Genomic DNA, 27,791 nt, shown 5'->3' on the forward strand with positions numbered 1-27,791 from the left:
ACTAGCAGTCAGGGGTGCCAGCGCGCACCTGCTGGCAGCATTGCTGAGCCGACCGCTACTGAGGGTCACAAGGTGCAATGGTAGCCCATCTGTTTCCAGAGCAGAATTGACTCTTCTATACAAAGTTCTGTCAAACTAGGAATCTGATTTTCCACAAATAGATTAGTGGCCATTTAGAGATGAAGTTATCAGACGCATAAGATACAAAATGCTACTAGCTTTCCATTTAGTTGTCTGTTTTTAGGGAAAGGGTGTCACACACCCCTTTGCAAGTGTGGAGGTGACAGATTCAGGGCAAGTGTCTGTTTGGTTGCCTGTGGTGCCGATGACAGAAGCCTATTAAAGTGCCTGTAGCGCCTCGTCCAACTCAGAAACGCTGCCTTGCTGATTGGAGCAGAGAAGTACATGGGGCAGAGGAAGTGCAGGCAGCGGACCCCACTCCCCAGTGTGTGGGATTGTCTTGATGTGTTGCTTCTTTCCCTGCATAATCGTTTCCCGCCACACTGGGGACCCCTGCCGTCTCCACTACAGTGGGGCCGTCTCTCCAGGATGATTTAGCCCAGGACACCATTGGAGAAGCAGCTGCAGGAGACTTGAGTCCTCTCTAGCGCAAAGGCAAGAGGTGGCAAAAGCAGCTTTGCTCTCTGCACCTGGGGAGAGCAGAGTGCAGGCCGTGGCGTCCCCTGGCCAGCTGTGAGGGCGGGTTGGAGGGCCTGGCCCATGTATCTTTCCTCTCGTCCTGTCTCCCCCAGAGTGAAAACGCCAGTGAGGAAGCTGGTGAGGGTGAATATGTCAGTCTGTATTCCTCTGGCCAGAGCAGCAAGGAGCTGGCTCCCTCTCGAGGAGTAAGTAACCTCGGGCGGCCTCCTGCATGTGGCCTGGCCTGGCAGGGCTTGGGCCCTGCCCTCCCGAGGCCGCTTCCCCCGCACCTGCTTCTGTTGGGCTGAGCCCCCTCCTGGTCACCAGCAGACTGGGCTCCTGCAGGCTGCTGGGAGCCAGCTCTGCCCTTGGGAGAGGACATGGCTTCCAGGTGGAGGTCTGCCCTTTGCTCCTGCTTCAATGCGTGTGGCACTCCTCAGAGCCTGGCCAGATGGGTCTTCTAGAAATCTCTGGGAGCAGCATGGCACGGGCCCCGGCTGTGTATCCGGTGCTCTCTGTGGGGTTCCTTCCTCCCTCATCTTCTGGTGTTAGCTTCATCTTCTGTCCCTCATGCAGAGGGAGGGACTCTTCTCCCCATAGGGCCTTTCAGACCTTCATCTCCCTCCTCCCCAGCATGTCCCATTGCTCCAACACTAACTGCTTCCGAGGAAGTGGGTGAGTCTGGCCCATAGCCCCTGCCGTGGCTATGCACACCCCCTCCTGAGGGAGGCGCAAGGTACCCGACGTCAGCACCCTCGTGACGCTGCTGTCCCAGCTCCCGACCGTCGAGGTACGACAGTTCTATTGAGCAATCCACTTTCCAAGTTCTGCTTCGCCAAACATGAGCAAGTTCAAAAGCTTCAGAAATTGCTCTCCCCACGAGCCCAGGTGGGACAAGTTCCTTGAAGGGAGGCCCATGAGGAGTGGAAGACTCCCAGTGATCCACCCCAGGGCAGGGCCCCGCCCATGAAGAGCTTGGTCACACCCGTTAAGGTGGTTCTCTCAGCACCTTACAGATTCAGAGGCACACAGAGAGCCAGCCCTGTTTCAGACATTAGCAAGCTGTAGAACACTGAAGAGTGTTCACTCTAGTAGGATTTGACCCACTGTCCGTGGGGGCTGTCTCCTCTGCTGACCTGTGCCTCTGGCACCCCCTGGCTCAGCCTCCCCATGGTGAAGTCCATGCGCAGGGAGAGGCCAGCTTTGCACAGCTCTCTCCCTCCACGGTGACGCTTCCAGGGCCCACTGGCTCCTTGCCTCGAAGCACTATTTCTGTATTTGTCCTGCCCCAGTTCTCCATCAGGCCTCAGCAGCAGACCAGGGATGTTGGAGGGCCATGTTGTCACTGAGTAGGGCCAGCCCAGGGACCCAGGAGGAAGTAAGTCTGCCGGAGGAAGAGGGGACTGGCACCCCAGGGCCTGAGCAGCTGGCCCTTTGGGGACTGAACCCTGTTGAGCACTGCAGACCTGAGGACTTATTTAACTTTAAATCGGCAGAGTGTGGTTCACAACAGCAGAGCCCAGTGGTTAAGGGCACAGGCTTTGCAGGTAGATAGCCCTGGGTTCAAATCCAAGCTCTGCTGTTTATGAGCTGTGTGGTCTTGGGCAGGGTCCTTGACTTCTGACCTCTGTTTCTGTGCATGGAGTGGGGACGATGGTGTTAGCTCACTAACGAAGTCAGATGAGGAGAAGCAGACAGAGCCTTGAGCCCAGCGCCTGGCTGTGCTCAGGGAGAGCGGCTATGACAGTCTTCTTTGAGGAGGTGGTTGAGGTGGCTTTGCCTAGATTGGCAGCTTACAGATGTTACAAATAGTGGCACCTTTCACTTTCTCCAAAGCCCAAGATGCTAGTCTCCAGGGCTGGTGTTTCCTGTGATTAACGGCATTCATCGTTAATTTGTTCACATCTCAGATTGCTCCATAGGAACTTGCACTCCACGGCCACTTGCAGGCAGGAATGCTGGGAAGACAGAGCAGCCCCGCAGTGGGCCCCTGTCCAGAACTCAGCACCCACTCCTCTTTCCAGGAACCACCGACTGGGAAAGACGGACATCCCAGAGATCCCTCAGCAGTCAGCAACGTCCCTGGGAAGGACAGCAGAGACGGCAGTGAGAGGTAGGAAGTGGACCCAGAGGAGCTGGGTCCCCCAAGAGCAGCATACCCACTCATGAGGCCTGCCTGAGCGGCCCCTCCCAGCTGGCCCCTAGGCCTGAGGGTGTCTCAAGTTGAAACTCTTCCTTCTTTCCTTGTTTCCTTTTTTTGTTTTTTAGATACAGAGTATTGATCTGTCACCCAGGCTGGAGTGCAGTGGCACAATCGCAGCTCACTATAACTTTTAACTCCTGGGCTCAAGCGATCCTTCCACCTCAGCCTCCCAGGTAGCTGCGACTACAGGCATGCAGCACCTCACCCAGCTGATTGTTTCAGTTTTTTGTAGAGACGAGGTCTCGCTATGTTGCCTAGGCTGGTCACCAACTCCTGGCTTCAAGCGATCTTCCCACATCAGCCTCCCAAAGTGCTGGGCTTACAGGCATGAGCCACTGTACCTGGCCCTCTTCCTTTTTTTCTGATTCTCAAATAATACAAGCTCAGGGTAGAAACTGTTGAAAAGCATAGAAAACTGCACGAAAGCAAGAAAAATCACTAATTACCCCACCCTGCAAAGGCCTTCACATGTAGTTTGCCATTACTTCTTAATTGTTTGCATCTATATTATCTACCTTACAAATTACCCACAATAGCCTTGTCTTGTCTTTTTCAAATCCCAGGCCAACCTTCCTTGGTCTTGGCCTCTTTCATGTTGACAGGGAGTGTAAAAGACACCCCTCCACCTACAAACTTGTTTTCAGGGACATTTCTAGACATATGTGTGCATGTTGTGTTGCTAACAAAAATGTCTTGTATATCTTAATTTTTTACAGCCAAGATCAGGAGCTGTTCATTGCATTTAGTCACTATAGCTCTTTAATGTCTTACAACATTTTTTTGGTTTTGTTTTGTTTTGAGACGGAGTCTCACTCTGTCACCCAGGCTGGAGTGCAGTGGTGCCATCTCAGCTCACTGCAACTTCTGCCTCCCGGGTTCAAGCGATTCTCCTGCCTCAGCCTCCTGAGTAGCTGGGACTACAGGCATGTGCCACCACGCCCAGCTTATTTATTTATTTATTTATTTATTTTGGTATTTTAAATAGAGAGGGGGTTTCACCATGTTAGCCAGGATGATCTCGATCTCCTGACCTCGTGATCCGCCTGCCTCAGCCTCCCAAAGTGCTGGGATTACAGGCGTGAGCCACCGCACCCGGCCACATTTTTCAATATTAGCACAAAGCAAACCTGACCGAGTATAGAAATATGTAGTGAATTTCCCCAGTATGCACTTGTGAAATATGATGTGTGGGGTCTGCAAATGGGCACTCCCACTGCAACTTCACATTGACTTCCCCTTCACTGTGAAATGTTCCATGTGTTCAAGCTTTTCCTCCCTCCTTAGGTCAAGCTTTAGCCATCTCTGGGGTCTTTGGTGACCTTAGAGCAAGGGAGTGCCCGCTTGTCATTATCAGGGCTCAGGGCTCAGGTTGAAGAGGCAGTTAATAGCAAAAGAAAAAGAAATGAGAAAGCATTGCATAGGAACCTGTTGAAGAGGGCCACCTGCCCAGCCTGCCTCCTGGCCACTCTTATGCTCTCTGATTTGTCTGTCTGACTTGTCTGCCCAGACTGAGGTTTCCCCAGGTGTGAAGCCAGGAATGGTGTGGTTTCTAGGTTAATATCTGGGGCAGAGTGTGTGGGCTAAGCAAATGCAGCTCGTGGGTGTGCCACCAGCTTCACCAGACCCCAAAGTATCATCTTCAGAGTTCCAGATGGTTCTCGTGAAAGAGAAGGATGAACACTTTGACTGCTCAGAAATAATTGTGGGATGTTGTCCCTCCATCAAGGCCAAACCACAGGCTAAACATTGACGAGACATGGAGCAGGGTTCTTGTCAAGGCTGGGCAGGGCCCACTCTGACCCATCCATATTCTTTTACTGAAGGCACTTTTTTTTTTTTTTGAGACACAATCTCGCTCTGTCACCCAGGTGGAGTGCAGTGGTGCAATATCGGCTCACTGCAGCCTCCACCTCCTGGGTTCAAGTGATTCTCCTGCCTCAGCCTCCAAGTAGCTGGGTTACAGGTGAGCACCACCACACCCAGCTAGTTTTTCTATTTTTAGAAACAGGGTTTAGAGACAGGGTTTCACCAAGTTGGCCAGGCTGGTCTCGAACTCCTGACTTCAAGTGATCCACACCACCTCCCAAAGTGCTGGAATTACAGGCGTGAGCCATCATCACGCCTGGCATAAAGACACATATTTTTACATCTCAGATACCTGGGGATAAACTGCGACCTATGACCACAAGACTGGCCAGTATAAAACAGAGGAACGTGGAAGAAAATGCCAGGGGAAAGCCGGGTATATCTGCAGGCCCAGCTTCCACTCTCCCCAGAACAGCCTAAGCTGGGAGACTCATCTTGGACACTCCCGGCCGTCCCACCTTCCCCTTTGTGGGGAATGTTCTCTCCCATCCTTCCGCTGGCAACTTGGGCTCAGTGCTGCAAGCCTCGGCTCACCCATCCCATTCCAGAAGCCTCCCGACCTTTAGACGAGCCCAGACCCCCTGCTTGTGCTTGTGGTACCCTTCTGGGCTTCTCCGTTCTCTGTGCTACCGTGACCACTTGTTTTAAATTCTGTCTCAAAAAAAAAAAAAAAAGACTGGGCGCGGTGGCTCATGCCTGTGATCCTAACACTTTGAGAGGCCAAAGCGGGAGTATCACATGAGTCAGGAGATCAAGACCAGCTGAGCAACATAGTGAGACCTCATCCCTACAGTGAACAAAATTATCCAGGTATGGTGGTGGGGGCTTATACCTGTAGTCCTCGCTACTTGGGAGACTAAGATGGGAGGATGGCTTGAGCCCAGGAGGTCAGGGCTGCAGTGAGCCAAGATCGCGCCACTGCACTCTAGCCTGGGCTACAGAGGGAGACCCTGTCTCAAAAAAACAAATGAACAGCTGGGCCCGGTGGCTCACACCTGTAATCCCAGCACTTTGGGAGGCCAAAGTGGGAGGATCACGAGGTCAGGAGTTCGAGACCAGCCTGACCAACATGGTGAAACCCTGTCTCTACTAAAAATACAAAAATTAGCGGCCGGGCGCGGTGGCTCACGCCTGTAATCCCAGCACTTTGGGAGGCTGAGGCGGGCAGATCATGAAGTCAGGAGATCAAGACCATCCTGGTCAACACAGTGAAACCCCATCTTTACTAAAAAAGAATACAAAAAGATTAGCCAGGCGTAGTCCAGGAATCTATAGTCCCAGCTACTCGGGAGGCTGAGGCAGGAGAATGGCGTGAACCCGGGAGGCAGAGCTTGCAGTGAGCCAAGATTGCGCCACTGCACTCCAGCCTGGGTGACAGAACAAGACTCTGTCTCAAAAAAAAAAAATTAGCAGGACGTGGTGACATGTGCCTGGAGGAGACTCAGAAGGCTGAGGCAGGAGAATCACTTGAACCCGGGAGGTGGAGGTTGTGGTGAGCCAAGATTGTGCCACTGCAATCCAGCCTGGGCGACAGAGCGAGACTCCGTCTCAAACAAACAAAAAAAAAAACAAATAAATAAATTCTGTCTCCTGCTAGACTGAACCCTCAGGGACAAGAGGTTATGTCTGCTTGATTCACAGCTCTTTCTTAGTGCCAAGCAAAGGGTCCCGTGGCGAGTTGGTCCTTGGAGAAGATGGGGAGCAGCCTCAGCAGCAACGCGGCTTTCTCTCCCATTCTGCTTGCCCCTTTGCTCCTCCTCTCCCTAAATGCTGACTGTGCAATGGGCCTTGGCAGAGAGTGGCTGAGACCATCGCTCAAACAGCTTAATGGAACCTTTTTATTTTCCCAGCGGAATCACTTCCGTGGACCGATGGGACATCCGGAGGCAGCAGGGAATGTCCTGTGGCCACACAGCCAGTCAGTAGCAAAGCTGAGGATCCAGTCCATAGCGATGTAGCTGCCATCGGAGCAGGCGTGTTCTGGGAGCAGTTTTGAGCCGTGCACGCCGGCACTGCCTTGGCCTCCAGGCATCAGGAGCTGGGCTGGTTTGACACTTGCAACACAAACCACTTCTCCCCTCAGGGCCCCAAAGTCACCAGATGCTCTGGAGTCGGCTCAGTCGGAGGAGGAAGTGGACGAGCTGTCCCTCATCGACCACAACGAAATTATGTCCAGGCTGACGCTCAAGCAGGAGGTGAGGACTTCCCAGGCCGGGGTTTTGCAGCCTGGCCCCACCGAGAGCAGGTGGGGCTGAGGAGACCGTGATCTTGTCATAAGTAGAACAACCCCAGGAGGCTTAGAGACCAACTCTTTCAATGCCGCTGGGGAGCCTCTGGGCTGTGGGCTCTGGAGGGATAGACACCAGGAGAAGTGCGCCGTCTCCTGATGCTTCGAGAAAGTGATCTTACACAGGTCAAGTTCTGCAGCCTCTGTAGCAAAAGATGCCACAACTCCCGAGGGTGCGGAGATGAAATCCATATAAATGCTCTGCAGACAGAACCTGTGTGTGGTCGGCCCTCACTAATGGGAAACTTTTTCTGTTGTTGAAAATATAGCCCTACTGTAGCTTCAGCCTGGGAGACACCAGCTGGGTGTCTCCCTGGGAGGCCAAGGCAGGGGGATGGATTGAGTCCAGGAGTTCAAGACCAGCCTGGGCAACATAGCAAGACCCATCTCTTAAAAAAAAAAGAAAAGAAAATTCAGGCCTGGACACTGTGGATTCCCTGGTCCTGTGCCTTGCCTGCAGCACCTCGTTGGTGAAAACAGGGCCCAAACCTGTGACAGTGGAGAGGAAGCTGGACCGAGAGTGCCCTGCCTCTCCCTCCTGGCGTGCAGTGCTGGAAGTGCAAAGGAACGCTTCATAAAGCAGCCTTGGCCCGCACGAGGAGGCAACTATTTTGGAGCTTCGATTTGATGACACATAGACAAAAGGGCAGATACCGTCCTTTGCACACTCCCAGGCAAGAATGCGCTGGCTCTGGCCATGGCAGGGAGCAGCCCAGGAAGGTGTCTGTGCCTTGGACTGTCACACGCAGGCAGGGCTGGTGGGGGTACTCGCACAGCTGGGCTTCTCTGCAGAGAGAAGTGTCATTTCATGATCCTTGCCATAAATTTCTTCCTTAAAATCAGGTCAAAGGCATAACTCCCACTCCCAGAGGTAAACCCAAGACAATCTCAGGCCTCTGGAGTCAGGAGGTAAAATACCAAAGCCCAAAAATAAAAAGGTGGACGCGTCTCGGAGTGCGTGCCACAGCCGAGAGGGCTGGTTCTGTCCCCTCCAGCGTTACAGAGCAAGGAGCATTGAGGGGCAGGGGCAGAAACAGGCCTGGGGGTTTGTCCTGAACCTCCGTCCCTGGCCCTAGTCACAGCTCTTTTTGGCTGTATGCTGGGTGACCTCTGTTTGGCCGCATGGAAGCAAGACTTGCTGCTTAACAGGCAGGTGTGGTGTGCAGCATCAGATGTCATTGAATATCTCTCTAATGCTTTGCTCTCCTCTAATGAAGGGCCCCATGGAAGAACCTGTGTCAATGCAAGTAACTTCTACCTCCACCTGGGGAGATGGATTTAGATTTAGGGCAGCTTGCTACAGTTTTGGGGAACATGAACATGCTTGGAAATAGTCCCCCTGCCTCCACAGGCATCCTGGGCTGCACTGGGAACTGTCTTGCCCCCGGGGGGATCCTACTTCACCTCTGACTTGTGGTTTGGTGAGCAGAGAAGGATGGATGGTGCTGTGTCCCCTGGCCCAAGTTGTGTGCTCAAAACAGTGACATGTCCTGGTGCCTTGGTGCCGGGGCAGCTCCCAGGCCATCCAGCTCCCAGACTCAGTCCAGTTTGTGGCTGTCACCAAGCACAAGGCGAGTCTGGAGGGCACCCCTGGCATTGCAGTGCAGTCACACTGCTCCTGGGCCGAGGCGCACAGGAGAGGGGACTTGGGGTCCCTGCGTTGCATTTTCTTTGTCACCTCATTCCTGCCTATTTCTTCCTAAACTGACTCTCTGAAGGGCGTACTCTACCTCATACCTTCCTTGGCTGTTTTCATTACAGGGTGATGACGGGCCGGATGTCCGCGGAGGATCTGGGGACATCTTATTGGTCCATGCTACTGAGACTGACAGGAAAGGTAGGGTGCCCTCTCTGCAGCGGCCTTTGTGTCAGCAAGCTCACTAGATTGGGGCTGATCCCGCCCCAGGTGCCACTCGGCCTCCCATCACTATCCTGTCCCCTTCTGGCAGCCAGCCCTGAGCAGGTCTGATGAGCAGTTCTGGGGCACCTGAGTCAGAGCAGGGAGAGCCCACCTTGGGAGACAAGTAGATCATGTTCAACTCCAGGGATGTGTGGCGTCTGTCCTCCACTGGTACAAGGTAATGACTCCAGGGTCCTTGAGGGGCTCAGCGCATAGCAGGTGCACCACAGACAGCGCCTTGAATGGTGGCGTGTCACCCAGTAGTACCACACTTAAGATAACATGCAGGTACCTTTTGATCCCTTTCCTGACTGCTGAGTCACTCTGTTATTCCAGACCATTAGACCAGACTTCACTCACATACTCCACGAGGACATTCTTGAAAGTTTGTTCCATCCAGGAACCTTCGATTCTGTAGCAGCGGCCTCAGTTTCACAGCACACAGCTGCCCCACCCCACCACGCATTCAGTGTGCTGATTGAGAGGGCTGGAAAAGCAGGGACCATCCCCTAATCCCTAAAATGCCCTGTTGGGTGGACTCTGCTAGCAAAAGAGCTGTCATTCCCAGTCATGTTCTGGAAAGGAGGTGCCAGTGACCTGGTGGGGTGCGGCCGCAGCCCCCTTCACTGCCTACCCTCAAGGGGCCAGCACCACCCGGCCAGCCCACCTCTCCACACGCTGCTTTGCTTTTTACATTGAAAAAAATGATTTAAAAGATGATGTCAGAGCAATGGTAAAGTAAACTGTGGAGGGAATGAAAACGCCCCCACCTTGAAATCCTAGCCCAGCCTGTTTCATTTCTTTTTTTTTTTTCTTTTTTTTTTTTTTTTTTTTTTTTTTGAGACAGAGTCTTGCTCTGTTGCCCAGGCTGGGGCGCAGTGGCGCATCTCGGCTCACTGCAAGCTCCGCCTCCCGGGTTCACACCATTCTCCTGTCTCAGCCTCCCGCTGTTTCATTTCTGTAAAGGACTCTGTCCCTGTGTTTCCTCAACACGTTTCCCAAAACATGTGACCTAGAATGACTCGGGGAATTTCTGAATTATGGAAGTAGTACTAAAAAATATTTACGTTGCAGAAAATTAGAGAAAAAGAAGAGATGGCTCCCACAAACTCACCGCAGCCACTGTTCCGCCCTCCCCTTCACTGTTCCCTCACCCTTTGTTTGTTCTGACCAGGGCAGGGCCCAGACCTGGCGATGCTGCATCCTAGCCCCAGCTGTGCCATGACAGGCTCCGAGGGCCCCTGGGCAGTCCCCAGACTCCACTTGTTGAAGGGGTGAACGGTGCCCATCGTTATGCGGATTACGTGAGGGAGTGTGAAACCTGCCCCCCACGTCAGTGGTGCAGGGGGGGTGATCAGCACCATCCTGAGCGCAGCCCTCACTTGGCTTCTCTGCAGTGAATCCCCTCCCTGCCTGACACAATGGGGCTCCATCCTCAGCCAGGCACAGGAGTGACTTTCATTTCCTTTTTGTCCACAGTGAGGGGCTGAAATGGGAGCTGGCTTCAGACCTCGGCTCCAAAGGGTGAACTCCACTGTCCTGTTGGGTACAGCCAGCTGTGGCCAAAGCTGGAGGGGGCCCCGAGACAGGACAGCCAAGAGGCTTCTGGCTTTTGCTAGCTGGACCTGCTGAGAGGAGGCTCTGTGCCGTTGGGAGCTTTGCCTGATGTTATTAGCAGGAGGGTTGGAGGCTCCCCAGAACCAAGGTTGTACCTAGGAAAGTATTACTGAGGCAGAAGCCATGGCTCCACTGGGAGGGTGAAGCACCTTGTGGCAGGTAACAAAGCAAGCTCCTTGGGCAGGTGCTTCCTGCAAGCCATAGACTGCACCAGCAGCACGAGCGGCTGGGAGCCCCATGGCTCAGCTGTGGACCCCAGCCTGCCGAGCAGCACTTGGCAGGGAGAGGCCACGTGGGGATGCTTTGTGGTTGTGCGGCTCTGCTCTCAGGTGTCAGGACCTGCGTGGGAGAAGGTCAGGTCAGCCTTGGCCTCAGGCCTCAGCTTAGATCCTGTCTATCCCTTGGCAACTGTGTGCCAGGCCTGTCACTTAGCCCCAGAGCTTCCAATTCCTTGGGAGGAAAATGAAGGACGGTTTTGGGGCCTTTTAGGGCTGTCACGAAGACCAGGTGAGCTAGGGTGCACAGAGTGCTCAGGGCCACACCGAGAGTCCTGTGATCACTAGAGGAGTGGCACGGCACTGCCCGTCCCAGAAGCCAGGTGCTGTCCCATCTGCCGTAATCCAGGGCACAGCAGAGGAGGGAGGGCTCTGAAATTGGGCAGACATGGGCGCAGACCCGGTGTGGTGGTGTGGCCTCGTGCCTGGGCTCCTCCTCCCTCGGTGGGGTAACAGGCCTCTCTGTCCTTGTGGGATTGCTCTGGGCACTGAAGGATGTGGCGTATGTTCAGAGCGTGGCCCAGTGCTCACCAGCGAGTCCCACGAAGTCGCCATGGCTACTGGCAATGATGCACCCGCAAAGGCCAGTTGACTTGGGCCCCTTCTTCTAGAAGCAGGTGTGGGTCTATGCTGGCCATCTCTGCTTCCTTCCTGAAGCACTCTTTGAACAAAAATCCAAGCTTGACAGTGAACTTGTTGGGTGTGGGGGCCCAGGAATGAGCCCGAGCACGGCGCACATGGGTCCTGCTGTGGTTCCCAGCCCGGAGCCTCCCTCACCTGCCGGCCCCACCCCATGCAGCCTCCAGTGTAAGAGCAGGCATGGGTTTTCCTCTCTTGTTTGATGCAGGAGGGGATGGAGCAAGGGTGGGGGCAGGAGCCAAGCCAGCACGGCTCAGCTGGAGACATTGGTTCCTCAAGGTTCCTCTACCCAGCAGCTCGGCAATGAGTGAGAAGGTGGGAGCAGGTGGTCTGTGCCCAGAGCACAAGATTTAAGCCGTGCATGTGTGCGCCCAGCCTCACAGTGAGGAGCACGGCTGCGGAGCCTCCTTGGGTCTCACACCTCAGCAGCCATGGGGGATGGCTGCAGGGAGTGAGTGTGGCCACCTGTTGGCTCAGGCAGTGTCCTACGTTTTAAAATTCCACTTTTTTCTGTAATACTAGAGACAGCACAGTTGAGAAGGTGTCACCACAGCAAATAAATAAGGCTGTTGCAATTCTGGGAAGTCTGGGAGTCCCTGGCTGGTACCAGCCTCCTCTTAGAGGAGGCAGGCGTGGAGAAGTGAAGGGTGGAGCTGCCAGCCCACATCTGCCCAGTGGCTGGCACCACGCCCCTCCTCGGTACCCGGCCCAGGCTGTGCCTCTTCAGCCTATCCCTTAGGACTCAAAACGTGAAATTTCCCCAGATTTTTGGGTTGGACCCTACCATCTAAAAGTACTGGCTGGGCACAGTGGCTCACACCTATAATCCCAGCACTTTGGGGAGGCCACTTGAGGCCAGGAGTTTGAGACTAGACTGGCCAACATGGTGAAACCTTGCCGCTACTAAAAATACAAAAATTGCCAGGTGTGGTGGTGCGTGCCTGTGGTCCCAGGTACTCGGGAAGCTTGAGGCAGGAGAATCACTTGAACCCAGGAGGCAGAGGTTGCAGTGAACCAAGATCGCACCACTGCACTCCAGCCTGGGCGGTAGAGTGAGACCCTGTCTCAAAAATAACAATAATAATAATAATAATAATAATTTAAAAATAAAAGTACTGCCTAAGATTTCGTTTCAGGATCCTGCTGACAAGTTTGAATTATTTCCTTTGTGCCCATGATGGCTAAGACCCTCTGAAGCATTAGACTCAGACAGGCAGAGCCTCTCAGAGTCTAATCCAGAGCTGGCTCCTACCTGGAACAGGCGTGCCTCCGGGTTTTGATGCCTAGGGCAGGCATCACTCATCAGCCTAAGTGCCCTCTTCCACTGGGACCAGAGCTGGCCTCAGCTCCCACAGCACGGTTCTCCAGGCAGCACCATCGTCAGTAGAAAGTGCCCATGAGATAAAACCCATTCCTGTTTTCCCTCTCTGATCTGCCATTTCCTTTGAGAGATGGACAGAGAGGACATGTGACTTCTCTGGGACATGCAGGCGGAGGCACCAGAGGGGGTTCCCAGGCCCTTGGCTCCCTCGCCCGTCCCACTCCCCCATGCCGTCTCCCCTGCCTCTCTCAGAGCAAGGACTCAGATCCACCGCAGCTCCCACCCTCAGCCCTCTGCACCCTGACAAGCAGCTTGTGTTGCTTTTCCCTCTAGATTTGGTGTTGTACTGCGAGGCCTTCCTGACCACCTACAGGACCTTCATCTCCCCAGAGGAGCTCATCAAGAAGCTGCAGTACAGATATCCTTTCCCGCCTGACCCACGGCCCCTGCGCCATGGGCATTTCAGAGAGAGAGGGGCCCTCTTGCCCCTCAGCCCTCGTGGGGGAAGCTGAGCAGCATGTTGGGTGGCAGTGTGATTGAAGTGGGGACACAGGAGCCCCACGGACTGAGGTTCCCACCTCTACCCTCCTGCATTCCAGCTTTGAGCTCGGGCAAGCTCCTCATCTCTTAAAGGGTCGAGTGAAATGATGTGAAGAGGCTGGAACGCAGTCTGGGAATGTGTGCCTGGTGGCAGTTGTGATCATTGGATGATTCTAAAGAAGAATTAGACATGCCGCGGACTGGGAGGGAGCGAGTGTGCCGGTCCTGCAGACGCCCCTGCAGAGACCCCCATGGTCGGCTCTGGCAGCTTCTCAGAGCTGAGCCCCAGGACATTGGGCACGATGGACACCAAGACCCAAATAGAAAGCTCAGGGGTCAGCACAGTCACCTCCCCCGCAGCGGACTCTGCGACTGCCACATCCACAACTGGAATGGGCTCCTGTCCCCAGATCTACCTCACGGGCCCACCCTCAGTAAATGTCACCCTCTGCAGTAGTGGCTGAGAAGGACCCCAGGGGCTTGGAAGGACCCACTTGTGTGACCCGTTGCTTCTTCAAGTCTGAACCTGCCCACCCTACGAGGCTGACCTGCAGCTGCTGCTCCAGGAGGGCAGGCTGGGTCGGCTGCTCCTCAGCCACCTCTTAGCACATAGCCCACGGCTGCCATCTGCTGGGCAGCTGCCACCACCTGGGGTAGGAAGTCCTGAGTCCACCAGCGCCCTCACCCCTTCCTGTATGCCCTGAGCCTTCACTGCTCCACTCGGGGTCTCCTGCAGACCTCCTGGCCTCGCGTTCTCCCCTCGTGGTGACCTTTAGAATTCCGAATCTATCAAGACACACGTGGACATCTTCCACTGGCGGAGTCTCGGGTCCCTGGCAAGTTCTGTCACTCAGAGCGCCTGTTCACAGGCCTGGCTCAGTGAATGGCTGTCACTCACACGTGTCGAGGGCTTGCTGGTCAGGCGAGATGTGCTTTACATGTGTGCTTTCACCTAGCTCTATGACCATTTTTTAATACGTGTGTGTGGGTGTGTGTAAAATTACTGTATTATACATGGGGCCACTGCTCTATAATTTCCTATTGTGTAATTGAGGAAACCGAGGCTCAGAGACATGAAGGACCTGACCCATGTGGCTGCTTGGTGGGAAAGCAGCCACACGCCACTTGCCCCCCTGCTGCCAGCGCCCAGGCTCTCCGCCTCTGCCTGGCTCAGCCATCATGGAAATGGTGCAGCATCAAGGTCTAGGCCTGATTGGCTGGCGACCCCTGTGCTATGGACCAAGCCATCGTCCCTGCTACGTTGCTCTGTCCTGAGCCCCATGACTTGGAAGGTCCAGGATCACTAGAGAGAGAGCAGGAGGGTATCGGAGAGGTCTGGAGAGTTGATGGCAAGCACAACAGCCGGGCAGGAAACCCTGACCGCAAAGCAGAGCCCAACCTCAGGGCATGAGCCAGAGCTGGTCGGGTGCTAGAAGGGCTGCCCTGGAGACAGGGAGCCAATTTGGAGCGTGCTGCAGCTCTGGGAAGAGAGACCCGGCCCAGTGTCACGGAGGCGAGAGCTCCCCTGCAGAGCCCAGGGAGGCAGCCTCAGGATGGAAACTCACAGAAAGACTGGAAGGAGACAGTTCTGGCCTACATGCTTGCCCAGCGACCTGGGGTTTTAAGGGTGTTTGGTTTAGGCCCACTGTTCTCTACCTAAGGTTCAGCAAGGCACTCTACATGTCTGTAGTCTCACGGGCACCTCAGGGTGAACCCGACAGGCAGGCCTGGACAGTGCAGCAGAGATGGCATGGCAGGCAGGAGAGGACAGCAGCCGGGGGCATCCCTGGGGTCAGATGCCTGTGCTCAAATCCTGGCTTTGCAGTTGTTGCTCTGCGCTAGTCCCATGCCCTCGTTTCTGGATGCCAGTGCTTTACACGCAGGGAGACGGGCACATTGTGAGCGCTCAGCAAGTAGTCCCCAGGAGTCAGTCCTCCACTCCCACCACCCCCGGCCGGCCACGTGGCTATTTCTTTAACCCATGCTCCACATACGAGAAATTCTCTCCCTTCGCTGACACATTCAAGAAGCGCGTCAGCAAGAACACATTCTTCGTACTGGTGCGGGTGGTGGATGAGCTTTGGTGAGTGCTTCACCCTTGGGGTCCTAGGGGGCCAATGGGGAGGCAAAGGCTCCAATCCACCTGCTTCTCCTGCCCATCGGCTCTGGGCAGAGCTGGCTCTTGCCTGCATTATCTTGGTCCTTTGAGAGAATGGCCTGTCCCCAGCAGGCCAGGGTGAGGTGGGTGAGGTTCTCTCCTGGACCCTCAGGAGAGAACCCGCCACACCCACCTGCTCCCATGGGTATCTTAGGTCCAGTCTCCAGCAGGCCATGCTCTCAGCCACCAGCCATGGTGGAGGCTGGAATGGGAGAGGCTGCCTCTCCCTCACTCCTCAGTGTTTCCATGGCTGGCCATCTGACGGCATGGCACTTGCCATATCGGTTCCGCTGACAAATCTCCGTCAGGCGGACTGTCTTCTTCCTGCTGGGGGAGATGACCGTGGTCAGTGGCTGTGTGGCTGGGAAATGGCCATGCGTGGACAGCTCTCAGCAGGGCAAGTTGGGGAGCATCCCTCAGGCATCTAGTCTGAGAGGTCAGGAAGTCTTGGTGTCTCATCGCCCAATGGGAGCAGCAGCTCCCCAGGGCGGGATTTGTGTGGGACTTGTCCCTGCAGACCAGGCCCCAGCAGAGTCCCTGGCGCTTGTCCAGTGCCAACAGATGGCTGTTGCGTGTATGGCAGGTGCTATGACCATCCCAACACCTCCAAGAACACAGGCAGCCATCCCAGGCTCTCGTCTCCTGCTCTCTTCCCATGAGAAGTTTCCCAGCCAGCTCTGTGCCAGTCATGGCCCCGTGCCCTTTGTGTATCCCAAGGCAAAGCCAGAGTCTGCCTGGGCCTTGTGTTCCTGCTCCTCACCTTGTGCTCTTTGGTCCTTCAGCCTGGTGGAATTGACAGAAGAGATCCTGAAGCTGCTGATGGAACTGGTCTTCCGCCTGGTGTGCAACGGGGAGCTGAGCCTGGCCCGCGTGCTCCGAAAGAACATCCTGGACAAGGTGGACCAGAAGAAGCTGCTCAGGTGTGCCACCTCTGGCCAGCCCCTGGCGGCCCGGGGGGTAGCAGCCAGGTGAGGAGCCCACCTCTCCAGCCCCGCCTCCTCCCCAGGAGCTGTGCCTTTCTCAGTTTACCCTCCCTCCCTGCCAGCCCCACAGCCCCAGCCTGATTCTGCGCAGGCCCTTTGATGAGGTGCCTCAGGAACAGCCCCGTGGGTCCCTGGGGGCTGGGCCTCTTCTCCAGGAGACATATTGGGTGGTGATCCCCTTGTGACTAGGAAGTGGGCAGCAGGGCATGGGGCTTCAGAGGACAGGGCAGGAGTGCACACACCCTGGGCTTGGGTCAGTTCTGGGTTGTCCCAGCATGAACCTGGCAGTGGTTGATGCTAGCCCGGCCCTCTGGGCTACCCTGGCCATCCCTAAGAATCTGCATAAAGAGGCCGGGCACGGTGGCTCAAGCCTGTAATCCCAGCACTTTGGGAGGCCAAGACAGGTGGATCACGAGGTCAGGAGATCGAGACCATCCTGGCTAACATGGTGAAACCCCGACTCTACTAAAAAATACAAAAAATTAGCCAGGCGTAGTGGAGGGTGCCTGTAGTCCCAGCTACCCGGGAGGCTGAGGCAGGAGAATGGCGTAAACCCGGGAGGCGGAGCTTGCAGTGAGCTGAGATCCGGCCACTGCAGTCCAACCTGGGCGACAAAGCGAGTCTCTGTCTCAAAAAAAAAAGAATCTGCGTAAAGATTCCTGTCTGTGGCCTGCCCCCTCCACACCGACGGTGAGTGCCATTTGCAGCTATAGATGTCTGTTGAGTAGTGGGCTCCTTCCGGTGAGTGCATAGCCTTCGTTTCTTTGGCACCGTCTCTGTTCTTGCTGGCCACCTGGAAGCGGGCTCCAGCCATGAGTGAGCCTTCTTGGCATCTCAGTTGTCCATGAGCTCACGAGGGAAACTCAGGCTCCTGATTCCAGAAGCTGCTGGACACACTCAGCAGAAGCAGGAGAGAAAGGCAGACAGTGTTGTCCCAGAGAGAGGCAGGAGGCCCATAGGGCCCCAGGGAGCCTTTTGGGGCTTCCCCGCCACGTATCCTCCACGCTCCTGCTGGGCAGAGAGGCTCTCCTGCTCCGACACTGCAGCCCGGGCCTGCTTACCTCTCCCCACCGCCCTCCCTACCCCTGACGGCTCTTCTCACACCTCTGTCTTCCAGGCCGGGGACCTTGCACGACTTTCACAGCCATGAGATCGCAGAGCAGCTAACTCTGCTGGATGCTGAGCTCTTCTATAAAATAGAGGTACAGGCTGCTCCTGCCATGGGGAGCCACACTGGTTGTCCCTGAATGAAAGAAACCCCATCACGGGAAAGCCGGGGGCTCCACCTCCATCTGCCTTCTTTCCTTTTGCAGATTCCTGAGGTTTTGCTTTGGGCAAAAGAGCAGAATGAGGAAAAGAGCCCCAACTTGACCCAGTTCACGGAGCACTTCAACAACATGTCCTACTGGTGAGGGGCCCAGCGCCAAGCCCTGTTGCTCTGGATGGTGGCACGTCTGGGTGGGCTCTGCGTTTTCCTTTACAGGGAGCTCGAATGGTAGGAGAAGGAGCTACCTCTTTCATTCCTCTAAGCTCCCGGGGGCCCCGCGAGCATTGACCACGAATGGTAGACAGAGGACGGGGCAGGCAGAGGACAAGGGCAGGGACAGGACGGGGCTTGCTGGAAGTGGCCACCTGGTCGAGGAGGCTCAGCGGGGAAGAGTGCCAGGGTCGAGGAGCAATGTCTGCCATAGGTGGTGTTGGGAAGGGCGTCGAGTTTGCCCTCCTGCCCTGTCACTGCCAGGCGATCTCAGGCTGACGCTCACACGGACTCTGCCTGACAAAACAGTTAGCACAGGAGTGGGCTCTATAACAATAATGTTTGTATTTAGTCTTTAATTGCGTGTGTGTGTGTGTGTGTGTGTGTGTGTGTGTGTGTGTTTGAGACGGAGTCTCGCTCTGTTGCCCAGGCTGGAGTGCAATGGCGTGATCTCAGCTCACTGCACGCTCCGCCTCCCGGGTTTACACCATTCTCCTGCCTCAGTCTCCCGAGTAGCTGGGACTACAGGCGCCCGCCACCTCGCCCAGCTAGTTTTTTGTATTGTTTAGTAGAGACGGCGTTTCACCGTGTTAACCAGGATGGTCTTGATCTCTTGACCTTGTGATCTGCCCGTCTCGGCCTCCCAAAGTGCTGGGATTACAGGTGTGAGCCACTGCGCCCGGCCTAGTCTTTAATTCTTAAAACAAAATGAATCCCAGTAGTGTGTTTATAAAGCAGAGCTCTTGTCTCTTCAAGAGGCGACAAAGCCCCCACAGCAGCTCAGTATCAGGCAGGGCCCCGCCCAGAGCCCAGCAGCTGTGCGCCCCCCCCCACTGCCCACTGCTGTGCCAGCCCCACTGCCCACTGCTGCCTCCAGGAGAATGTCTGATGTGTTTTAAAGGCCCCGAGATCATCTCCCCTTTTCCTGCCATCCTCCCCACAGAAGCTCTCTGTCCTGGGGAAAGCATGTTTAGCCATGGCAGTCCAGCGTAGGGTTTTGCCCAACAGGATGTGGTTTCTAAGGCAGACGGAAGCTGCACACAAGGCCCCAAGCCTGGCTTCTGACAGCAGCCTCTGGCTGGGTGCAGGAAGCTTGGGTGGGGGCACGCTCCACAGGGCCTGGCTGCACAGAGGTGCAAGCGCAGTGGCTCACACCTATAATCCCAGGACTTTGGGAGGCCAAGGCAGGAGGATCACTTGAGCGTAGGAGTTTGAGACCAGCCTGGACAACATAGAGAGACCCCCATCTCTACAAAAAATTAAAATTAGCCAGGTGCAGTGGTACATACCTATAGTCCCAGCTACTCCGGAAGCTGGGGCAGGAGGATCAGTTGAACCCAGGAGTTCAAGACTACAGTGAGATATACTCACAGCACTGGGTGACAGATCAAGACCCTGTCTCTTTAAAAAAAAAAAAAAAGCAGCAGTGCAAAGTGTGGCACCTCCTCTAAGTGACCCTGGTAGTGGCCCCTGTGAACCACAGGAAACTGAGGCTAGCAGGACACCCCTGCTGCGTTTATCCCACAGATGAGACTGGCCTGTGGCTTTGGTCTCGGCTTTGGTTGCTACTAAGGTTCTCAGAAGTTCCTTCCCTCGTGGCTGCCAAAAGTGACTTCTTACGTCACATGCTAGCGGGTCTCCCCGAGCCAGTCCTGCGCCGCACAAGGAACCTGCCCAGCCCCCCGGTACTCGGGGTCCATGCTTGCCAGGAAAGGCTCTGCTTTGATCCTTCCATGCTCCACCTGCAGATTCGAAGCCCCCTTTGGGCCTTTACCAGATTTCCTTATGGTCACCAGATTTATTGTCACCAGATTTCCTTGTGGTGTCTTCCCTCTGTCCCAGGATGCTGTGAGCTCCTGGAGAGCAGAAAGTAGGCTATGCCTGGGGCAGGCTGCACGTACTCAGTATGGGTGGGCTGGTGACCACTGGCATGGGGGTCGTACAGGTCCTGTCTCCACCAGGACCCCTGGGGCCTACAGGGACCAGTCAGCTCAGCTGTTTCTTTTTCCCTTGGTCCATGCAGGGTCCGGTCCATAATCATGTTACAGGAAAAGGCCCAGGACAGGGAACGGCTGCTCTTAAAGTTCATCAAGATCATGAAGGTAATGGTGGCCAAGTCCTCCCCAGGCCCCCACCATCAGTCCCTGCCTGGGGAGCCCGGGACCCGCCTGCCCTCCTGCCTCACGGCGCCGCCCCTCTCTCGGCAGCACTTGCGGAAGCTGAATAACTTCAACTCCTACTTGGCCATCCTCTCTGCCCTGGACTCGGCGCCCATCCGCAGGCTGGAGTGGCAGAAGCAGACCTCAGAGGTGAGCGGCCTTGGGGCGTGGGTGGGAGGATGCCTGGTAAAGGGGGCCATGCAGCCCTCAGACAACCAGCTGTGGCAGAAAGTGCTCCCACTGAAGCAAAGGCTGGGCCTAGGCCCCTGCTCTGCCACCGACATGCTGTGTGGCCAGGACAGCTGCCCTCCCACCTTCCTGTCTCTGATCGCCAGTCTTCAGGCCCCAGGGAGCTTCAAGGTTGGTTCCGGGGTGGTCACGTCCTGGTGTTCTGCTGCCACCCAGCAGGCCCATCCCTGGGTTCCCATCTCCCCTGCCCTTCCTCAGCCCGTTCTTCTGAAGGGTCTGCTTCAGGCCGGGCGCTGCGGTAGGTGCTGGGGACGCACTGTGAACAGCCCAGCATGATGTTGGGTGGGTTTCTGCTGGATAAGCGCTAAAAGAAGAGAAGGGTGGGCAGCCAGCCAGCCCAGAGGAAGTGTCACTCATGCTACCACCTGTAGAGGAGGAGGAGTTTCCTGGGAAGGGAAGAGAATCAAAGGGGACAAAGGAGTGCACAACCGGGAGCAGGTGGGGATTGGCACCTCCAGGGACAGGAGGAGGCCAGGGGACCACATCCTCGGAGAAGGGGACCAGCTCTAGGTCATGAGAGCCTCAGGAGCCTGGTGAGGAGTTGGGCCTTTATCCTGTGTAGGGAAATATTGCAAATGGGGGCAAAACCCATAGCTTTGAGTGTCAGCCAGGCCACCCAGGGATCATGTCAGGGATCCAAGTGTGACCAGACTACCCAGAGGTCATGTCAGGGACCCAAGGGTCAGCCACGCCACCCAGGGGTCATGTCAGAGACCCGGGTGTCAGCCAGGCCACCCAGGGTCGTCTTGTTCAAGCCCATGTTCAGGGATGGTTGTAAGCTAGTGTATGGGGAGAGGTGGGAAATTCACACGGCCTCTCTGCAAGAGGGCTCCTGAGGAGGCAGCGCTGCAGGGAGAGGCACCTAACAGGAGAAGAGGCAGGAGAGGGGCCTTCTGAGTGGGGCAGGGCTGGCTGACTCTCCTAGGCGGGAGCCCCCCGCCCCTGCAGGAGAGAAGCCTCCCAGCCCTGAGGAGGGCGAGGTCACATGCTGTCTCTAGTTGGTCCTCCCTGAGTGCAGGGCAGAGCAAAGGCAGCTCCGAGCCAGGAGTGACGCCACTCAGTGTGTGCCTGGGAAGCTCCTCTGGCTGGCAGGAGCCCATCTTCCGGGACGTCGTACACACGTAGGCGCTGGCTGCCCAGGCACAATGAGTGCCTCGGGGTGTTTCTCCACAGAACGGCCTGAAGTCCCCCTGTGACCAGGGGTTGGGCTGACACTCGTTGAAAAGGACAGAATCCCTGCTGGCCAGGGCCAGCACCCACACCTGGCTGGATGTTTGCACGTGGTGGGACCTGTGGAGGTGGGCAGAGGGTGGTTGACCCTCCAGTTAGTGAGGAGGACCAGGGCTCTGTCCCAGCACTGCCCCAGCACTCGCTCACACCTGTCCTGTCCTGTCCTGTTCTTCCTGTCCTGCCAGGGCCTGGCCGAGTACTGCACGCTGATTGACAGCTCATCCTCCTTCCGAGCCTACCGGGCCGCCCTCTCGGAGGTGGAACCGCCGTGCATCCCGTACCTGTGAGTAGCAGCCCCTCCAGGCCCCCAGCCCCGCCTGGGTTTGCCTCCATTGCTCTGGGGAAGATCTCTCAGGCTCCGGCAGAGAAATCCTAATTTAGGGGTTTCTAACAGAGACATTTGTACTTCGGTTTTACTTAAGGTTCTTGTAATACATAATGTACAATACATATATATAATATAATACGTAATGCTTCTTATAATACAGTTTAAACAGAACAGAAGGGCTCAGGTGAAGAACACAGGTTCTCCTTCCCCAGCCCCCAGCCCCGCTCTTGTTTCCTTCCGTAGCCTGCCCATGAGCACGTGCAGCCATGCTTGTGACAGATGTATGGCTCCTGTCCCCACACACGGCATCACACAGTATTCCAGTGTCCTCACACGTGGCTGCGCATTAGAACAACCTGAGGATGCACAGCCACCCAGGAACCTTGAGAGCCTTGGTGTAAAGAAGTTCAGAAAGTGCTTCCTGAGTGTGGACCATGGGTGGGAGGAAATATGTTTCATAGAAAAGGGACATAGCGGAATAACCAAAGCCAAACAAGTGTCTGTTGCAGGAGTTACGAGAGCCTTTAGTGTGCCATAGACACTGAGAATCTCCAAGAGACCAAAACTCAGCAGCATCCCAAGGCTGAGTGTTCAATGGCACATCCTATAGGGTTCCTGTAGGGCAGCCCTCAAGGCCTCAACTCTCAGAGATACAAATCCCCAGGCTTTCTGCTCTGAGCGCTAACAGTCTTTCCCACCATGGCTCCACAGCTGCTCGCTCAAGCTGAGTTCTCCCTGAGTGGAAGAGCCGCCCCCGTCTCTCTCATCCGGCCTTAAGTCCTCTGCAGTCAGAAGCACCTATTAACTTACTACACTTTGTTTGTTTGTTTGTTTGTGATGGAGTCTCACTCTGTCACCCAGGCTGCAATGCAGTGGCATGATCTTGGCTCACTGCAACCTCTGCCTCCTGAGTTCAAGCAATTCTCCCACCTCAGCCTCCTGAGTAGTAGCTGGGATTACAGGCGTGCGCAACCATGCCCGGCTAATTTTTTTTTTTTTTTTTTTTTGTATTTTTTTAGTAGAGACAGGGTTTCACCGTGTTGGCCAGGCTAGTCTCGAACTCTTGACCTCAGGTGATCCACCTGCCTTGGCCTCCCAAAGTGCTGGGATTACAGGTGTGAGTCATCGCACCCGGCCTGTTTCTTTATTTGTTTAATAAAGACGGAGTCTCTGTCACCCAGGCTGGAGTGCAGTGGTGCAATCATAGCTCACTGCAACCTTTAACTCCTGGGCTCAAGGAGTCCTCCCGCATCAGTCTCCTTAGTAGCTGGGATTACAGGCACACACCACCATGCCCAGCTAATTTTTGTATTTTTTGTAGGGACGAGGTGTTGCTCTGTTGCCCATGCTGGTTTCAAACTCTTTTTTTATTTTTTTTTTTTGAGACAGAGTTACATTCTTGTTACCCAGGCTGGAGTGCAGTGGCGCAATCTTGGCTCCTCCCAGGTTCAAGTAATTCCCCCGCCTCAGCCTCCCAAGTAGCTGGGATTACAGGCGTGCACCACCACGCCCAGCTACTTTTTGTATTTTTAGTAGAGGCAGGGTTTCACCATGTTGGCCAGGTTGAGCTCAAACTCCTGACCTCAGGTGATCCTCCTACCTCGGCCTCCCAAAGTGCTGGGATTACAGGTGTGAGCCGCCACACCCAGCCTAGCCGTTTTCAGACTCTTGAGCTCAATCTTTCTGCCTCAGCCTCCTGTAGAACTGGGATTACAGGTATGAGCCATCCCACCCAGCCCACCACACCTGTTAATAAAAGGAGATCTCTGCCCCTGCCCCCTGGTTTGGGTTTTGGTTTTTTTGGGGTTTTTTTTTTTTTTTTTTTTTTACTGCTCATTTGTTTAATGTTACTTTAGCAGCTATGGCAGCCACGTCACCCTCAGGCTTCTCATCAGCTGTACTGGCTTCCGAGGGCCCCAGCAGGTGCTTGTGGAGCCAGAGGCCAGAGGCTGAGGAGGGAGTTTGTTCTGGGAAAGACAGACACCCCAGACTGGCTCTTTGGTTTGCTCTGGGGTTTGGAAGCAGCAAGGGCTAGAGTCATGTGTCAGGCGCTAGGACTCGCAGTGAGCAGCTGCCAAACCAGCCCCTCCCTGTAGCAGTAACAGGCTTCCTAACCCGTCCTCCCAGGGGGCTGATCCTGCAGGACCTGACCTTCGTTCACCTGGGAAACCCAGACTACATCGATGGGAAAGTGAACTTCTCCAAGCGGTGGCAGCAGTTCAACATCCTCGACAGCATGCGGTGCTTCCAGCAAGCGTGAGTGCCGCTGCCCCGGGGGGCTGGGCAGAGCTGAGCCCTGGGCCACACCCAAGGAGAGATAGCCCGGGATGCCGAGGGGAGGGGGAGCCACAGAGGACCCAGGGACCCGCCCCCTGCTGAGCAGGGATATAGTCCAGGCCCTTCAGTTTCTGCCAGGATGACTTGAGAGCATGCCCACCAGGCTCCATGCCAGGCCTGGCCCTGGGCCTGGACCCCGTGACGGCACAGCTCGTCCTCCCATTTTACACACCAGAAGCTGGTGCCCACCTTGCTGTGAGAAGCGCCTGACAAACCCTGGCCTGCCTGACTCGGAGGCACCAGAGCTCCCCCAGGGCGGGCCCTGACATGCATTGTTGGGGGCAGTGGGGTCACCTGGGGCCCCTTCCCTTTGAGCAGCCCAGCCTCAGGGCCCTGTTTGTGCTCCATATGCTGGTACTGTCTTTGAGTGCTGGTATCCCCCCTTTGTCACGTTGGTTAATGGCAGCCCCTGCAGCATCCGTCTCCTGCGAGGTTGTGGGGATGGTCCCCACGGCACCGTCCAGGAGGGTGGCGCCATCGGGCCATCCAGCCCACACAGGTGCTCACTGACTGCTCCCCATCCCCTGCACCAGGCACTATGACATCCGGAGGAACGACGACATTATAAACTTCTTCAATGACTTCAGTGACCACCTGGCTGAGGAGGCCCTATGGGAACTCTCTCTGAAAATTAAACCCAGGAACATAACAAGGAGAAAAACAGACCGGGAAGAGAAGACCTAGGAGCAGCCGCCGGGATCGAGGAGAATGCTCGAGGGGCGCGGAGGGCAGCTCCCAGACCGGAGAGGACCTTGGACCTGTTAGGCGGGTGGCAGGAGTCCCGGCCTCGGAGCCACGAGGCTGGCCAGGCCTCAGCGGGGCCGGGCGGGAGCTGGAGTCTGCCTGCCGCTTCCTGCCTCCCTCCTCTGTGGGAGCAGACCCGTGGGCCTCTGCAGCCAGCAGGCAGGTCTTGTTGCCAATTTGCAAACCGGTGGTTTTCTGGTTTGGTTTTGTTTTCTGCTTTTACTTCCATCTCTCCCCTCTTGCCCTTCCACCCACTCCCCTCCAGGGAGAGAGCAGCAGAGACCTCAGCAGCAGACCAAGGAAGTGGCGGGTGCTGCCCCTCCCTGAGCTCCAGGGTCCCTGAATCTTCTGAAATGGAAAATGAGTGGAGGCCTTCTGGGGTGGGTTGTCCTCCAGGGGCCCTGGAATGGGGACGAGCAGCTGGGTGGGCAGAACGCAGAGTAGACTGGGAGGAGGTCCTTTCACTTCTCGCTTCCGCTTCTGTTGCATGGAGGATGGTGTGAGCTTTGCGGCAGGCCCGGAAAGGTACGCAGGTGACCCCTTAGCAGCTGGTGCTCTGCACCGCGGTACTGGCGCCATCAGGGCCTCCCTTGCCCGCTGAGAGCAGCAGCAGTGTCTGTCATCCTGTCGCCCCTCACCCCCCACCCCAGGCCACTGGGCCCCTCCCACACCACCCGGGGAGCTGAGCAGAGGAGGCTGGAGTAAGGGAGGACTTGATCATCCAAGAAGTACTTTTTATTGCTGGGAGTCTTCTGAACCTCACCAAACTGAGGCCAGAGCTGAGCTCCTGGGGGAGTTAGTTCAGAGGGGAGAGGCCAGCACCTCCCTCCTCCATCGCTCGCTGTGTGCCTTAAACTCCATCTCCTGTCCCTCCCCATCCCCTGGCCTTCCCTCCCTCCTCGCCCCATCCTGGGCCGGCCAGCAGGGCTCCTCCTCTGGCTCTTCAGACCTTTCAGCCAGTGCTGTCAGTGCCCCTGGGAGGGAAGGGCATCCCTGAGGCACCCGAATGGGCCCTCGGGGTGCAGGGAGGCAGAGGCCTGGCCGCGGAGGAGCCTCCTAAGGTAGCAGCTGCACCAGGTGCGCCCTCTCCCTACTCTCGCCACACTAGAGCGGCTTGCAGAGCAGATGCTCTTTCCCTCCTCCTCGTCAAAACCGTTCTCGCTGCTGAGCTTGACAATCTGGGCAAGGCTTGTGGGGCGCTTGGCAAACAGAACCTGCCCTGTGCCACCCGGCTCTGTGGCCTCCAGCATGAGCCTGCAGGCAGGGCACTGCGGGAACCCAGTCGTGCTGCCCCAGCCCATGCCTCCGGGTCTGCTGTGCATGAATGAGTGCTCATTTGTCCCAGGTTTAGGACAGCAGGGTCAAGTGAACAGCAGGGTCTAACTATGCTTAGCCCAGTTCAAACAGAACAAAGGCAAAACGTAGAAAGCAACATCTGTTGATCATTTGGGTTTTTTTTTTAAAACAACCATGTCACTTTGAGTCCTTCGTGGGTTTTTGAACAGCATTTATCAAGAAGAAAATGTGGGTTTTTTCCCCTCTCCCATGTTTTGTTTGTCCTGTAGATAGAGGGAGGAAAGCCGTGCAGTGGCAGGCGGGACCCCCTCTGGCGGCGGGACCCCCTCTGGCGGTGGTCCTGCAGGGCCAGCCGGGACCTGTCACTTTATTATTTAAGGAGTGTGTGTGTAGAGTCGCTGGCTTATTAACAGTATTGTGTGTGGGTTGGGTTTTTAGTTTGTTCCTTCTTTTTGAAGTCCCTTCATTTCAATCCTTGCCTCTCTCTCCCCTTCCCTTGCCCAGCTCTGTTGAATGCTGCTGTGCGCGTGTGAGGGCCTCTCTGCACACAGGGCCCTTGGGTTTGTGCGAACTGAAATTCTCCCTGTATTTGTGAGACTCGTAGGAGTCCCCCTCTGGAGCACAGGCAATGCCAGTGCCATGCTGCAGCCTCAGAAACCAGGCCTCTCCCCCCAGCAGCAGGTGGAACCGTGTCTGTGGTCGGGTGCTGTCCACAGCTCTGTCTGCCTTGTTCTTGGGCTTGAGCCAGGTGGAGGTGGGGTCTCTTCACCTTCCCTGAATTCAGAACAGACCCTGTGCCTGGCCCCAGTGTGCCCAAGCAACTCCCCAGGCCCTTGTTGGGAGCCCTTGGTGGTCTGAGCAGCGGGGCCCAGGCAGCACATGAGCAGTGCCCGGGGCTCCCTGCGTGAGGATGGCAAGGTGCGATGTATGTCTCATTTATTGATGGCAGGCGTGCCCCTGCGCCCCCTGCTCCTGGCCCTGGTTATTGCTGAGCTCTGTGCTCAGTGCTGCGGCCTGGCCATGGCTCGTCTGTTCCTTCTGGGGGGCCGGGCAGGTTGTGGGAATCAGTCTTCACAAACAGACAGGAGCCAGGCAGAGGACTCGTTCCTTGCAGAGGTCAGGCCTCACCTGCAGGTGTCGGGGTTGGCAAGGAGGGGCAGGCACACACCATGTCTGACCTAAACCCAATTCTGGGGAGCGTCTCCCGCTCCAGCCCCACGACCTCCACAGGGTTACATTGTAATATATATGCCCCAGCTAACCTGTCTGATGGTGGCATCTTCCTGCAGACATTTCAAACATGTAACTTTTATATGAAAAAAAATAAACACAGACGAAAGCTGCCGAATGTCATGTCCACGCCCAGCTGTGTGTGTGCAGTTACAGTGACAGCCCAGCCTGCTCCGGGCTGGCCTCGCCACCTCTTTTCTGAGACCCCTGTAGCAGGCAGGGCTTCTGGGAGGCTGAGGGTCATTCAGCTGCATTCCCAGGCCCACTCGCTGCCGTTGGGGTAGTTGTGGCTGAGTGGAATGGATGTCGCCAG

At 55.9% G+C, this 27,791-nt stretch overlaps 1 protein-coding gene and 1 long non-coding RNA gene across 33 annotated transcripts in view; one reads left to right on the top strand and one right to left on the bottom strand.

Annotated features, from left to right (window-relative positions):
- RAPGEF1 (Rap guanine nucleotide exchange factor 1) overlaps positions 1-27,593 on the top strand; it is a 159,078-nt gene extending 131,485 nt beyond the window's left edge. For 17 of the 32 annotated variants that reach the window (XM_077967448.1, XM_077967461.1, XM_077967457.1 and 14 more), the window contains 13 exons: positions 2,664-2,752; positions 6,792-6,903; positions 8,757-8,832; positions 13,081-13,165; positions 15,278-15,370; positions 16,228-16,413; positions 17,546-17,630; positions 17,742-17,836; positions 19,929-20,007; positions 20,113-20,214; positions 21,729-21,826; positions 23,999-24,127; positions 24,742-27,593. In XM_077967448.1, coding sequence (XP_077823574.1) covers positions 2,664-2,752; positions 6,792-6,903; positions 8,757-8,832; positions 13,081-13,165; positions 15,278-15,370; positions 16,228-16,413; positions 17,546-17,630; positions 17,742-17,836; positions 19,929-20,007; positions 20,113-20,214; positions 21,729-21,826; positions 23,999-24,127; positions 24,742-24,892 — 1,380 coding nt within the window. In that variant the 3' untranslated portion in view covers positions 24,893-27,593. Of the gene's footprint in view, positions 1-752; positions 846-2,663; positions 2,753-6,791; positions 6,904-8,756; positions 8,833-13,080; positions 13,166-15,277; positions 15,371-16,227; positions 16,414-17,545; positions 17,631-17,741; positions 17,837-19,928; positions 20,008-20,112; positions 20,215-21,728; positions 21,827-23,998; positions 24,128-24,741 lie in introns of all 32 variants that reach the window. The other 15 variants (XM_028834702.2, XM_028834699.2, XM_077967439.1 and 12 more) reach the window with 3 other exon arrangements.
- Positions 28-7,407, bottom strand: LOC144335016 (uncharacterized). The gene is made up of 2 exons (XR_013405396.1): positions 6,221-7,407; positions 28-2,934 (listed from the first exon to the last, which is right to left on the bottom strand). It is a non-coding gene; the product is annotated as an uncharacterized LOC144335016 (long non-coding RNA).
- Positions 27,594-27,791: the final 198 nt, after the last annotated feature.

This window comes from Macaca mulatta, chromosome 15 (assembly GCF_049350105.2).
Source record: "Macaca mulatta isolate MMU2019108-1 chromosome 15, T2T-MMU8v2.0, whole genome shotgun sequence".
Lineage (NCBI taxonomy): Eukaryota > Metazoa > Chordata > Mammalia > Primates > Cercopithecidae > Macaca > Macaca mulatta.